This window comes from Micropterus salmoides, unplaced genomic scaffold, assembly GCF_014851395.1.
Source record: "Micropterus salmoides isolate LMB-PRFRI ecotype aquatic unplaced genomic scaffold, ASM1485139v1 Ms_hic_scaffold_23, whole genome shotgun sequence".
Lineage (NCBI taxonomy): Eukaryota > Metazoa > Chordata > Actinopteri > Centrarchiformes > Centrarchidae > Micropterus > Micropterus salmoides.
In genome coordinates, this window is record NW_024041484.1 from 7889169 (window position 1) to 7903478 (window position 14310).

At 39.4% G+C, this 14310-nt stretch overlaps 1 protein-coding gene across 1 annotated transcript in view; it reads right to left on the reverse strand.

The window, feature by feature from the left end:
- Window positions 1-2468: 2468 nt before the first annotated feature.
- Window positions 2469-14310, reverse strand: part of LOC119918271 (synapsin-3-like) — a 110421-nt gene continuing 98579 nt past the window's right edge. The window contains 7 exon segments of the mRNA XM_038738917.1: window positions 2469-3399; window positions 3978-4133; window positions 4241-4259; window positions 5131-5262; window positions 11889-11991; window positions 12218-12292; window positions 13262-13404. Coding sequence (XP_038594845.1) covers window positions 3979-4133; window positions 4241-4259; window positions 5131-5262; window positions 11889-11991; window positions 12218-12292; window positions 13262-13404 — 627 coding nt within the window. The 3' untranslated portion in view covers window positions 2469-3399; window position 3978.

Sequence of the window (14310 nt, forward strand, 5' to 3'; positions counted from 1 at the left end):
GTGTGTTTCTTATCGTCAGCATGTCTGGTGTATAAGCTTACTGCTTACACTTGAAACCTAAACCTGTGTTACTTTAAGGGATAAAGAGCATTTCATTTGACATTAGTTGTGGGGTTGCAGTTTTCATATGTCTTTACTCTTCTAAGATTAAAGAGTAACTCAACAGCACGTGAAAAGCCTGTCTCTGCTGACCTCTAGTGGTTTAACTTGCTGCACTGAAGTACAGGGGTACTCCCCAAATACCCATGACATCATTGTTGGGTGTGGTTACAGGTGCAACAGTGCACATTTAACATCCTTTTACAGCATTACAGTCAGCTGGAAACTTTAAGAAGTCAGGTAGAGACAACAATTAACTCATGGAGCTAACATTAGCTTAATTATCTAGTTAGTGACAGCTGTCATTTCAGCCAAGACATGTCATTTCAATGAAAAGCTACTTTTTACTTCTGTCTGGAATCAAGGACCCACTGTATAGTCAAAACACTGTATTGTATTGTAAACCGCATATTTAATATATAAAAACAGAAATTTTAACTAGATACTCTTAGGTACTAAGAGGGTGGGGCTTAGCAAAAAGTCAATTAACTAGACCAGAAAAGAACAACTGTGATTCTATGGCTCCAGCCACTGATGATAAATGCAACCAATAACATTATTTTTTCCTCCAGAGCAACTGTTTGTGGAAGGAAAACCACAATCCCGATCATTGCTTTGTACTTTTTTTGGTAACAAGCACTGTAGTGTGTATTTCGACGCTAAGAGCTTATGAAGCATAATGAACAGACAATGTTAGTTTTTTCATGTTTCTGCCAAAGCTAAACACCAAATAAAAGCTTGGTAAAAGAAATAACAGCTTCTCTTAAAGTGTCATGCTTTATAGTTCCAAATCAAAATGGCGTAAAACCTGTTATAAACATGATTATTGCAACAATGGGCAATTCTTTTTTGCAATGGTATTATTAATGATAATAGCAAATTTACAACTTTACACACACACACACACACACACACACACACACACACACACACACACACACACACACACACACCACCACCACCATACATTGTATACAGCTTCATGCATTTGAATAAATGTTACCTTAAAATGGGGTTCAACATTATTGTTATTCTTGTTATTGTGAAAAGAACAATAAAAACTTGACAGGTCTGTTTAAACTACTGCATAATGCTCACAGATATTCTAATGTCTAATGTCCTATCCCACACTGCAGTCACATTGATATTTCTGATTGGTGTATTTTGACAGAAAATTGGATGGAATATGGATTCTAATTAAGTTTTTGTTTGTCCAGGTTTCTCTAAATGAAATTGGAGGAAAAAAACATACCTAGGCTTATTTAATTTGTTGCACAGATAGTTACACATCCTACTACAAGATGACTCGATCATTTCCTGCTAAAAGAGCAATTTAGAGATTATTAGGTTGTGATTGTGCTGTGCATGGAAAGCCAAATAAACAGTCAACCTCCTTCTGTAAGCTTGATGCAAACAAACTGTTGCACCATGGATGCACAAAGGGAATATTTAGGGGAAAATTACCTTGCTAACAATTGACTTCCAAATGATTTCCTTAAAATAGAAGAACGTTGTAATGTCTTCTGTAAAAGGCTTCATTTAGTGCTAGGAACACTGAGACAGTATTCAGTTGGTAAGCGTGAGTGTGCTTAAAGTACTTTTACCAATATTTTAGCATTTAGTTTATAGAATGGTTATGATAATGAGCTTGTTTTGGTGTTCTGTTTCTGTATGGACTCTATGCCTGCTTTGCTACCATTGCAGATGTTACATAAATACCATTTGACCAAAAACTAAACAAAAGAGGATGATAAATTATCTGCAATCCCAGCTGACACTGGTTGTAGAGAACAAAGGAGAATAAAGATCTAAGATGAGGATGTTATACAACCAAACCTTTTCTGTCTCAGTGGATATTTAAGCACATTAAAGTCTAAAAATATTACATCCTCACTGTTCGCCTTTACACATAGCAGTAGTAGGTATGGTACAAATCCCCCCAAATACACCATAGTGCACAAAACAGCAAGAAAAAGAAGAATTGCAGGGGAAGATCTGGGCTGTGATGGAAGACAGTAGCTGTAAGCCAGTACAGCATTTGCACCTTGTGAAATCACAAGCTCAAAGGTTGGTTCGCTGTGTGATTGTTTTCTTGACCCAGTGCAAAGGAGGATTTTTATGTTCTTATTAAAAAGCACTTTGGTAATGTTAGGTAGAGGAGTTACTATGTAAGCCAATATGCGTCTACAGCCCATGGATGTCTGAGAAATGTGGCTGCTGGCAAGATGCTCAAAATCGCTGGTGAACCGTGAGGATTCAGTACATTTCTCATGAGTTAACTGGAACAGTTTTGGATAAGAATATTGCTGTAGACATCTGCAAACAGTTTGGAAGCTGTGAGGCAATTGAAATAATTAAAAGAAATTCAATTGAATAAACAATGTATATATAAACAAATCAGACGTGACCCAATAACGAACAGTTTCACTAGTTGAACAAAGAGAATGCAGAACGACTATACACCAAGCAGTATGAGCTAGATTCTGATTATTTACTGTAAGTATTCACCACTAGAAAGGCCGAGCTGCCCTTAGCTGACTGCTGATCTAAACAACAACATCCAAACTGGCATTCATGTTTCAACTTCAAACACATCAAATCAGCATAAAGATGCCTGAAAATGTCTCCATCCTTTATGAACACTGCAGTCCTGTTCTATAATAACATGATTGTCGGTATAAGAGACAGTTACAGTGGCATGTCAGGAAAGATTGACAAAAATATGGCTGGACTGATGTTTATTTGAACCTGTTTCTTCACCTGTATTTAACTGGCATGAACAGCAAGGAGGACACATACAAAATCATCAATCTGAGTAAAAGTTAAAGAAATTTGAATGGGATTTGATAGGATCTGCACTGACATCCTACACCACTTAATATCTTCTGTAGGGAAGACACATGCAAATGTATCAGCTTTTAAAATTGGACATCTTCGTTCAACACCTCGGGGTCCTTCATCTCAGAACCCCAAATTCTACTGGCCTTTCTAGTGATGAATTAATCGTTGATGTTAGGACAGCGGGATGCACCAGGTGTTAAACTTCACAAACAGTGAGAAGGAAAGAGCAGGAACGGGAAGCTAAGGCTCTGAGGAGGAAGGACACTCCATGACAGATAGACCAGTCAGGGTTTTGTTTCACAACTGACAGGAAGAGGAAGCTTCTGGGTAGGCTTTTAGTCGGAGAAGAGGCTGGCGAAAGACTGTCGGAGGCTGCGGATGGTCTCAGCTTTGGCCTCATCGTCGGTCTGGTTTCCTCGTAATGTCTCAGTGAAGGTGTTGGTCAGTGACTGGGATTTGCTGTGCAGTAAAGGGAACAGTAGTTAAGTTACTACTTTTTTCTGTGAAAGAGGAAAGGTGAAAGGTTAGATGCGAATGTGACCTTCGCACAAATGTTTCCTATACAGTACCAGAGCTATGTTGCAGTAAGTCTGAATTTTCTCGCGTGGGCGTAAATTAATCAATTAACTGTGGGAGCTAGTATGTCTAGTGGGCTGACGACAGCTGTCTGCAAAGTTGTTGATTATATAGCATTTATCAAACACTCAGTCAGTCACTGTCCTTACACTCACTGCAGCCAAACAACATCCCTTTTTACTGCTGTTTGTATTATTTGCGATTGCTCTGATCACTGTTTATTTATTACTTGCATCAGAAACGTGACATCAGAGTGTGGATTTTGTTAAACAGAGATGTAATGTGACCATGCCTTTAGTGTAGTTTTGTCTGCTGTAGCAGCAACATGCAGTACTAGTATCTAAAGTAAATCATTATTAGCATAACTAATGACATTTGAGAAGAGTAAAATTTAATACTTTAAATAGTCAAAATTAAAGTCATTATATTGTGCTATTAATGGGACCCCAGTGTGGACTTACTTCAGCTGGGTGACTGTTTCTGAGCTCCAGGCCCGGAGGAGGCAGGGATGGGACCGGGCTGGAAGGCCTGGCTCGGTGATGTGGTGGCTGACCGGGCTCGCTGAGGTGTACCCTGGGCCGACTGGGATGGAGAGCCGGAAGCAGAGCGGTGTCCCCCTGCAGTAGGTACACAAAAATTACAAGTAGATCAGACATTTTACTTTAACATTACACTGCTGCAGCCGCTACTCTACATTGATAAACAAACAAGAAGTGTCTCTTACCTCGTCTGGGCTGTGTGGTCTGTGGATGAAAGGACAAAGAGTCTTTTTTGAGTCATGCACGTACTAGTGGCCAGCACAGTGGGGAAGTATTTGTCAGATATGAACATTACTTCCTACATTGCATTCCAAACAAAGAACTTATAACTTAAGTCCTAAAATCATAATATAATGAGCAATAAAACATGAAATGGACTTCAGCTTCATCTTCAAGACCAATTAAGCTGCTTGTTTCTGTAGCTAACGCCTGAAAGTGCACACAGAGATCTTTGACTTTTATGCTGCAATTAAGGCTCATCAAACAACATGTATAATGACAATACAATACCTTCATGGTCATGGTAAAATAACAGCAGCAAGAACATTAGCAGAAGTTACATGTATAATACTGGGGTTTTTCTCATTTGATTTAATTAGTTTAGCTGTACCTGTACTAAATGTAAGTTTTATTTAATCCTTCTTTAATAATATAATTAATATTTACATAAATAGTTAATTTGACAAGACAACTTTTATTCAAAGACAGAAACATTAGTAATCACAGGAAGGGCCTTGCTTTATAACATGTTTAATCCCCTCTCAACACCGTGGATGTTTTAAGAAGAACTGGATAGCATGATCAAAGCTGATGCCCATTCATTTATATTAACAGGTGTACTAATATTAGTAGCAATACTATAAGTAGCCATAGTAGTAATAGTAACAGCAGAAATATCAATAATGGTAGAAGCAGTGGTAAATAATAGTGGTTTGTTATAGTAGTACAAGAATGCATTGTTTTATGATAGCAGTTTTATTTATCAAGTGTACTGTTAACAGCATTAGCTGTAGTTACTGTAGTACTTCTAATAGCAGTATAAAGGTAATATATCAGACGTAATGTACTGATGTACCTTGACAGAGGAGGGCTGAGGTGTGGAAACTCCCAGCAGCACGTGGGCCATCTTGTTGATGACCAGCTCTGTTATCAGCTGTTTATCTTCCTCCACATGCTCACCAATCAGAGGCATGGAGCTGTCCATCACCTACAGAGACAGAAAAACGGCCAATCAGGTTCCTGTATGGCCACAGAAATTGAACTTAATCAATCCTCCACTAGATGGCAGTGGTATATCTCTTATAAGTGCTCAGACCCCAAATAATGACATTGATGATGGACTCTGTGGTCTTTGCCAGCAATGATGAGTCATTTTACAGAGATCTCAGACAATATAAGCTATACAGCACTCTGCTGGCCTGAAATACAATTTACTACCGGATGCACTGAGCATGACACTGACTATTCTGTTTGTTCCCATGCATCATACTCCTCAGAAAGCCCCTTGGCCTGGATCTGTCCTACTACATTCTCCAACAGAGATGCACCACCACTGTAGAGTAGCTCAGCAGTGTGTAGTCAGGGTTTTGAGACCCTGCAGAGGGGCGTAAAATTTACAAAAACAGGGTAACAGAGGATGTCTGATGTTTGCGCTTTTCTTTTAAAATCCTCAAAAGTCATTAGCCCCTGAGTCCTCTCTGATATTAAATCACATGAACCAAAGTAAAAAGAGAAGCTTTATTAGGTTATTGTGCATGTGCAGCTTGACATGAGATATCGCTTCAATTTCCTGATTTATATTATACGTATATTTGAACACAAAGATCTCTCCTTTCAAACTATCTGCTATTTTTCTGTGCCAACCTCTGCAGGGCAAAAATGATTAAATTTAAATATTTTAGTGAGCAGGAGATAAAATGGGATTCCCATGGATGGATTTCTGAACGGGCCTACTGGGCACTGGCCCAGGGTCTTGCTCTTTTGTAGGATGGATGGGGGGGGGGGGGTCTTTTACATGTCTGTGCCCAGGGGCCCGTTGTCTCATAATCTGTCCATGGTGACTCCATTTGTAAATATTATGTTGCCCCGGGTATGACTTGGAAGAGCACAGACCACATCCACTGCCATACACAAATAATTAACCTCAAAGAAAAAAAAACTTTCCCACCACTTGAGCTCACATGCACATACACGTGTACTGCAGAACCACAGAGCACATGGGCCTCAGAGACTCCTCCCTGAGGACCAAAACAAACAGGAGCAGAGAAGTGTGGCTGCTGGCACTGCTGGCTTGGATGCAGATTTTCAGCGTCGTGGATGGGGCTGCAGCACCGCGCCCCAGCCACTGGCTGCACCCATGTGCCGATACTCATGTACACAGTGTACGCCAAGCAGAGCCCAACCACGTGCTGCAGAGAGCGTGCAGGGATCCCATTGCAAACAAACACTGCACCAGTTAATTTCACTAAACGAGCTTTCCCTTTTCTCTGGTAGTAGTTTGCTTTAATTAGTGGCATCAGTTAAATTCAATTTTAAAAAACTTGATCGCTTGGTCCCTCAAGAGCAATTCCAGGCAAACTAGTTTGGAAACTTATAAACACACAATTCATGTGGTGTGGTTGGTATTTTGTTGGATTGAAATCTTGTTACTTTTGATGGTACAAGACACTGCTGATGTACACAAAGAGCCTGGCACCTGTTGTAGCTAATGTTGTTGTTTAAAAAAAATGTCCATATAGAAATAAAAAATTTACGCTTAAGGCTTGTTTCACACTGTTCTACAGATGATCTATATATCTACAGAACCATGCAGAACTTGCAGGGCTGCCACAACGATTTTTTACACTTAATCAAATAATTGTTTATTCTATAAAAAGGAACTGTTAAAAATGCCAATCACATGGTGGCGTCTTCAGATGTTTTGTTTTATCTGGGCAACATTACAAAACCAAAAGCTGGTCCTGGATGATATAACTGTATATACAGTCATACAGTCTATACTGACTATATATAATCCTCATTCTCAATGCCTTTTCTTGGGTAACTTTAAACAAAAACATACTGTTTGAAAATACATCAAAGTATTTATGCTAAGCAGCCAAGCAGTTACAAACATTAACAAATCTGCCATAGACAGCGTTTTCAACTAACTAACTAAGAGCTAATGTTAGCTTAATTAGCCAGATAACTACAGCTGATAAAATCTACCAGTGAGTGGCATCTCACCTGGCAAATTTGCTGCTTTTGTCTACCTCGGTCTGAAATCAAGAACCCATTGTTTCAAAAATTACTATGAAATGTGATGGTAAATATGCCACAATTATTATTGTAAACTGCATAAGTGCAGTGGAAGAACAAAAAGCATGTAAGTAATGGGGGCGTGGCTAAGCAAAGGGTCAATTAAAGAACAATTAAAAAATCTGCTGAAATTCCACAATATATTGTTTTACTGTTTTTGAAAAATATGCAGTAAGTTCTATCCAATAAAACATGACTGATGATTTTGGTATGACCCAGCCAAGTCATCCTTTATCAGTTCTCAGTCAGGTCCCTTTAGTTAAGCCCTTCCTGATGGTAAATCCTCTCCCAACATCATGTTTCATGTGGAAACACATCAAAGTAAAATTTAAATTTAGTTTCACGCATTCTTCAGCGTCATAAATCCAGGGAATCCGGAGTATAGAAAAAACATTTAAAATCCAAACTGTGTTTTTATTCTTATGTTTTTTTTATTTCTTTCTTTAGATTTTTCTGAGTAGTTGAGATCTAACCATTTGGGTTCATACTGTTCTGTACAGAACCACTATCCAGAGAACCCTTTAAAGCCCTTCCAGCCTCTTGGCGAGGATTTGGTGGTGAGGTGGGGCGTTGCACGGTGTTTTGGCCAGTTCAGTCATTACCACAGGGGACTGAGCAGAGGCCTGGCAGGCGACCGCCATACCCCACTTCAAACGGTGTGTGGTGGCAAGCAGAGCTGGGATCCACCCTGTTGATTTATTAGGATACAGAGTCATCTAGCAGAAGACTGGAGCTGCAACTGGCCTTTTCAGCACTGGAACATAGAGGTGTTATTCAGTACTTTTATTGAGCTGCACAGTGTTCTGTCTGGACCATATATCCCGCTGCATGGGAAAGTTCACAGAGCACATCATGTGAAATGTCCTCATTCAGAAATGATGGTGCAGTCGCGGTACAGGGATGGGAAGGAAATTTAGCTTTAAGATAGCAACATTTGCATTCCTACCCTCTGAATCAGCTGAATGATTATTATGATTCACTTAAGGTTAAAAATAAAAAAAGCTTATGGATATCCCATCTGAGTTTATCTTATTAAGTATACTGTGTATCCTTAACCCTACTTAATGTGCCTCCTTTCACCTCTTTATCTCTGTCTGTATCATTCAAATAGCTCCGGCGATTATCATATCATGATTGTCATGTTATGCTGTGTCTTGAGTGTCATTTGTCAAGTAAAATCATGTCATGGTATTGAGTCATGTCAAAGTATGTCGTCTCAATTACATCATTTGTTTGTAATGGTTTAAAGGCCTCATAAAATAAAAAAATCCTTTTCCATGTTGCCACTTTCTGTTCATCTCGTGTGCCAAACCCGTGTATCACGTGCCATTTAATCATGCCATGTCATATCACAGATCATATATTGATATATGGTATGACAGCAGTGGTGAAAGAGTATTAAAATATTTTATTTCAGTAAAAGTAGCAATCCTGCAGTATAAAAATACAGCATTCCTGCATTCATTAAAGTACAAATTACAGAATGACCCCTAACAGAATGTGTTATTATTGGATAATTATAAGTAATGAATAAATGCCTAGTCTAACCTGTACAAATGCATTATACTTTATAAGCTGCACTGTAAAAAATGCCTGTGAAATCCACAGTAAGTTACTGGTCAATTGCTGCCAGTTATTTACTGTGATTTGTTTTACAGTAAGTTTCTGGTCAATTGTTGCCAGTTATTTACTGTGATTAGTTTTAAAGTAAGTTTCTGGTCAATTGTTGCCAGTTATTTACTGTGATTTGTTTTACAGTAAGTTTCTGGTCAATTGTTGCCAGTTATTTACTGTGATTTGTTTTACAGTAAGTTTCTGGTCAATTGCTGCCAGTTATTTACTGTAATTTGTCTTACAGTAAGTTACTGGTCAATTGCTGCCAGTTATTTACTGTGATTTGTTTTATAGTAAGTTACTGGTCAATTGCTGCCAGTTATTTACTGTGATTTGTTTTATAGTAAGTTACTGGTCAATTGCTGCCAGTTATTTACTGTGATTTGTTTTATAGTAAGTTACTGGTCAATTGCTGCCAGTTATTTACTGTGACTGGTTTACAGTAAGTTACTGGTCAATTACTGCCAGTTATTTACTGTGATTTGTTTACAGTAAGTTTCTGGTCAATTGCTGCCAGTTATTTACTGTGATTTGTTTTATAGTAAGTTACTGGTCAATTGCTGCCAGTTATTTACTGTGATTTGTTTTATAGTAAGTTACTGGTCAATTGCTGCCAGTTATTTACTGTGACTGGTTTACAGTAAGTTACTGGTCAATTACTGCCAGTTATTTACTGTGATTTGTTTACAGTAAGTTTCTGGTCAATTTCTGCCAGTTATTTACTGTAATTTGTTTTACAGTAAGTTTCTGGTCAATTGCTGCCAGTTATTTACTATGAATTTCACAGTAGGTTTCTTACAGTGTGGTCTTATTGTTGTTGTTTTATAATCACTATCATGTCATTTTACATTAAGCTGTACTGTGTCATGATGTTGCGTGATGTCACAGCTGTCGTAGCAACCTCCATTGTCTGTAGACTTTTTCAGTGAAGTGACAGAAAGCTGGAGCTTGCTTCAGGTTAATACCAGCCGTAGCAACCTGTTAATGAAGTGCCTCTGAGCAGCTCATTACTTTTCATTAGGGAGAGGTATCATGGCTGATGTCTTTGTCTGGAGCAAAAAACAGATTGATGGACCGACAGCTCTTCCGTGTCGCGGTTAATTGAATTCCATCATGCTGAAGGGTTGGAGAGAGAGAGAGAGAGAGAGCTAGATAGAGCAGGAGGAGATGAGGAGGAGGAAGTGTTGAGCTCGTCAGAGAACATTGTTACTCCACTGTGTCACCAGTTTCTCTGTCCAAACAGTCCGGCTCCAAGACTACACCTCTCTGGGGAGCTGGTAGATATTTCCTGAGATAGTGTGATGTCATGGTCTCAATCTAAATATGGGGACAGCAGAAGAGTCAGAAGGTCCTGTTTCCTCAGATTTGAAGACATAGGAGACATTTCTAAAAACAAAACTGATAACAGATGAACCATATGTCCTGCTTTTCCCCTGGGCATAATCCTTGAAGGAAAATTTCCCAACATATCATCCTCTTTTGTGGTGTATCATCAGGCAATCCTGTGTGAGGACTTTTGAAGGCAATGTTACGGCTCCTCTCGGCTACTGATTTCCTGTTTTGCAATGACCTCCATAAAACAGTGCTGAATCTGCCTGAACAGTTTTTATGGCAGTGGAGAAGGTGACAACAGTACTGACAGTAGACTGATATGCCCACTTAATAAGTCATGCCCCCAACTCAAAACTCAACCATCTTGTTGCTGAGTTGCATTTAAGTCTATTTTAAGCTCATGTAGAGCTTGAAATTGGTTCCTGTGCCTCTTCTATGATACTTTTCTTCCTGTATAATTGTTGAATATTAGGAAACTTTTTGCCTTCATAACTAAACACAGATTTTTTCTGGCCTCTCGGGCCAATGGAAACAAGCTGTAAATAGCAATGTGACATCATCACATTGTTAGCGAACATGTTAGTTGAATTTTTACACATCCAACAAAGCAACATAAATTTTCCGTCCACTTTTAGTACTTTTTTGGTCTTTGAGGGGAATATCTAGCTCTTCAGCATGTAAATGTCCTACTGTGTTCCCAAGCTAGTTGCTAACTTTGTGTTCCCTTTGATGCTGGACAGGTAGCATACAGTGTTTTTTTGCTGAAAACAGCTGCCAGGGGTGGCTGGAAACAGAGTTGAGGTTTGGTCTCCTTTAGCAGTTTTTCTGTTTGCTATTTGGTGCTGGCAGCTATTGTGCAGCAGGTTTATCAGAGCTCAAAATTGCCTGCTGTGTTTAGAAACAACACTAATGACAGCAGTGAGGCTGAACCAAAACAGTAAAGATATGGGCTGTAAAACCAAAACAATTAGCTACAATATGCTAAAATACTCCTATACTTGGTGAAAACTGCAGAGACAGGGTCTCTATGGTTTCATTACTATGAGTAACCTCTTTCACATGAAACCCCAAACCTCAACCAAATTAGTTGTGTCAGGTCATGCCCCAGCCATTTTATTTGTCTACAAAGTGGAAACTGCACTTTACCAGTGGACTCAAAATAAACAGGCGGTGCTGGTGGTGAACGCAGAGAGTCGACCGCTGACTCCTGATGTTGTTTTCATTCTCCTGCCTGTGTTTGGTCTACAGACTAATCATTCTTTCAAGGCTGATCATGTACCATCAAGTCTGGCAACGCCTTTCCCTGTTGACTTTCACCATGATATGAAAAGTATTATCTGCAGGAGACTGAATCCAAAGTAACGTTTACACTGGACTGGCATGAGATCCTACTAACATTCCAAATGTTTTCTGTCTAGCGCCCCACCTTTAACTCAACAGGTGCAGCCTTAGTAAAAATCCATCCAATCCATTTTGATGAAATTTCAATTATTCTATTAAATATTTGTGTTTGGTTCCAAGATACACAAAAGGTGCAAAATATTAGTGTCTATCCTCCTGCTATCATTGTCATTCTGAAAACAAACCAACCTCAATGATATAGTCGTTGCCGTCTTTTCCGTGGACAGCCTTCACTGCACAGACATCTAGGCCACCAAACATCTCAGCACAGGAGTCCACCCACATCCGGTATCTATAACACATTGACACAAATAACTGATAAACCAATCATTAAAGACCCAATAATCTGGATATATCATGAAGGGTAAATTGGACTTAACAAGGCTCACAGTTACAAATAAATTTGAACTCTAACATATATGTGAGATTTAGCAAGAAGACAGATGTATTGGAAGGTAAAACATATACAAAAGTATTTTGTATCAGAATTTTCCCACAGTATCTCTGAGTCAAACCACCTGTCAGTCATTGCAATCTGTTCCAACATGGCAGATCCTGTGTTGGCCTTCCAGTTCCCAGAGATGGACGTTCTCCTGCAAATCAAAGAAAACATCAACAAATGAATCAACCTGCCTCCAGTCAAAAAGCTATAATGCTCCACCAAAGACTGATGCCCTCACAAGCTTGTGTAGCACAACAGAAAAGCTCATGGGAGAAGCTATCGTCAGTCCATCAGTGATGATTATTGCCATCCACACCTACATTATGTTTGTGTCAGAGCCATTTAAAGACATGCTATCATGGTGAGGCCAGGGGAAACAAGATGAGATAAGGCTTGGCTACTCTGTTCCCCTGCTTTTGGTCAAGTAATTGTTTGGAGACTTGAAAGTTAAGAGGGTGTTGACTCTTATTCTTTGTCGCTATATGCCCGGAGGACTTCACAGAACACGGCGTCTTGTTTCCAAATGGGTGTGTGGGTTTGAAAGAGGAATGGGACCATGACTTTGTGAGAGTACAGACATCTCAGAATCTAATAGTGATTCTTGAACTATTTATTATACTTTAACATGAGTCTGGTAACTAGCACAACTTGCAAGCAACAAAGTCTTACTAACTGAGTAATGAGTGCTGGTCTCTAATGGATGATTATGTGAAATATTTTATGTGACCTGTTTTCTGTTGTTTTTGTTATTCCTGCCTATCTTGGCCTTTACCTCGGTTGGGCATTTTTGGTTCAGTAAGATTGAACAAAACAAAAATACAACTTTCTGGAGAGTTTTAGAGTTTAGACTAATCTGTCCCATCTTCATGGTTTTTCAAATCGAGGGAAACAAAAATGTGCAGTTCCTGTGTGAGTTCCTGTGTGTGCTCCATAGTTCCTGGAACTACAGTATTTACTATGTGCTGTTTAATGATGGTTTAAATACTGTTTCAGAGGATTTTCCATTCTGACAAGAACGGTGAATATCTGATGTGAAAGTGTGCAAAACTTTATGGGTAGCTTCACTACATCTGTAATCTGTACATCAAATGTGTCGAACGTATGATGCAAAACATCTTACATGTAAGCTTTGTAGTTGTTACCAATCTTCTGGATGCGGATATCATACTTGGACTGGACGTAGGGCTCGGTGGTGGCATAGGTCCCGGCCAGAGCCACCACGCTGGTGATGTCCTGGAAGTCCTGTTGGTTTTCAACTTTGATCTGTGGGAGAGACGCCACTCGTTAGTGAGCGGATAATTAAAATGTGTGCAGTCAAAGCTGGCAGTAGCTGCTTAAAATCCCACAGGAATTTCACACTTGTACGCTGGCGGGATAATAAAGGGTCCCTGGATGGAAACTTTGCCAGGGGCGGCTGTGAACTACGTCACCTCACCCCCATCAAGTGATTAGACTGTTAGACTGTGGACACAGACTGAGTGGAAATGACGCAATGGGAACCAATCAACACAAAACATGGCTCTTACATAAAACTCAAAGGTATTTACACTATAACTTTAAGATAATTACTAATTGATGATGTGTGACATTGTAGCATAGGAAGGGAACAACATTTTGGCCCTCAGTGGAAGTCTGCAAGACCATTTATTTATCTACATTCCATCTTGGATACAAGAGCTCTTACTGGCATCCTCACTACAATTCCCAGGGGTCACCTGTCATTTCAACAGCCTTACTCTGATGTCTTCTTCTTTGGATTTTCTATGGATAATGTTTCTGTAGGTGGGGCTATTTTTTTAAATCTTATTTAACTATGTTGACACACAGATTTATGAGGTGTATTCCATCAGTTCATGGGAAATGGGGCATCTTGGCAAACAAACATTAATCAGCAGCTTTAATGTATGGCAGACTTTCAGAGCTCAGTGTCTAAGATGCAAAATGATTCAGGCCAGAGCTTCCACTCAGTCATCACCAGACCTCTCACTGGTATCATCACAGTTCTACACAGTGGAAGTGGTAGGAACGGTGAGGTGCCATCATGAAAAAAGACAAACCAGATGGAGAAACCAGGAAGCCCTGTCTTTACCTCTGGGGTTTTAACTCGTCGGTGAGTTTAAGTGAACTTAGTGAATGTAATGCTTATTAACTCACAATCATTTTTGTTTA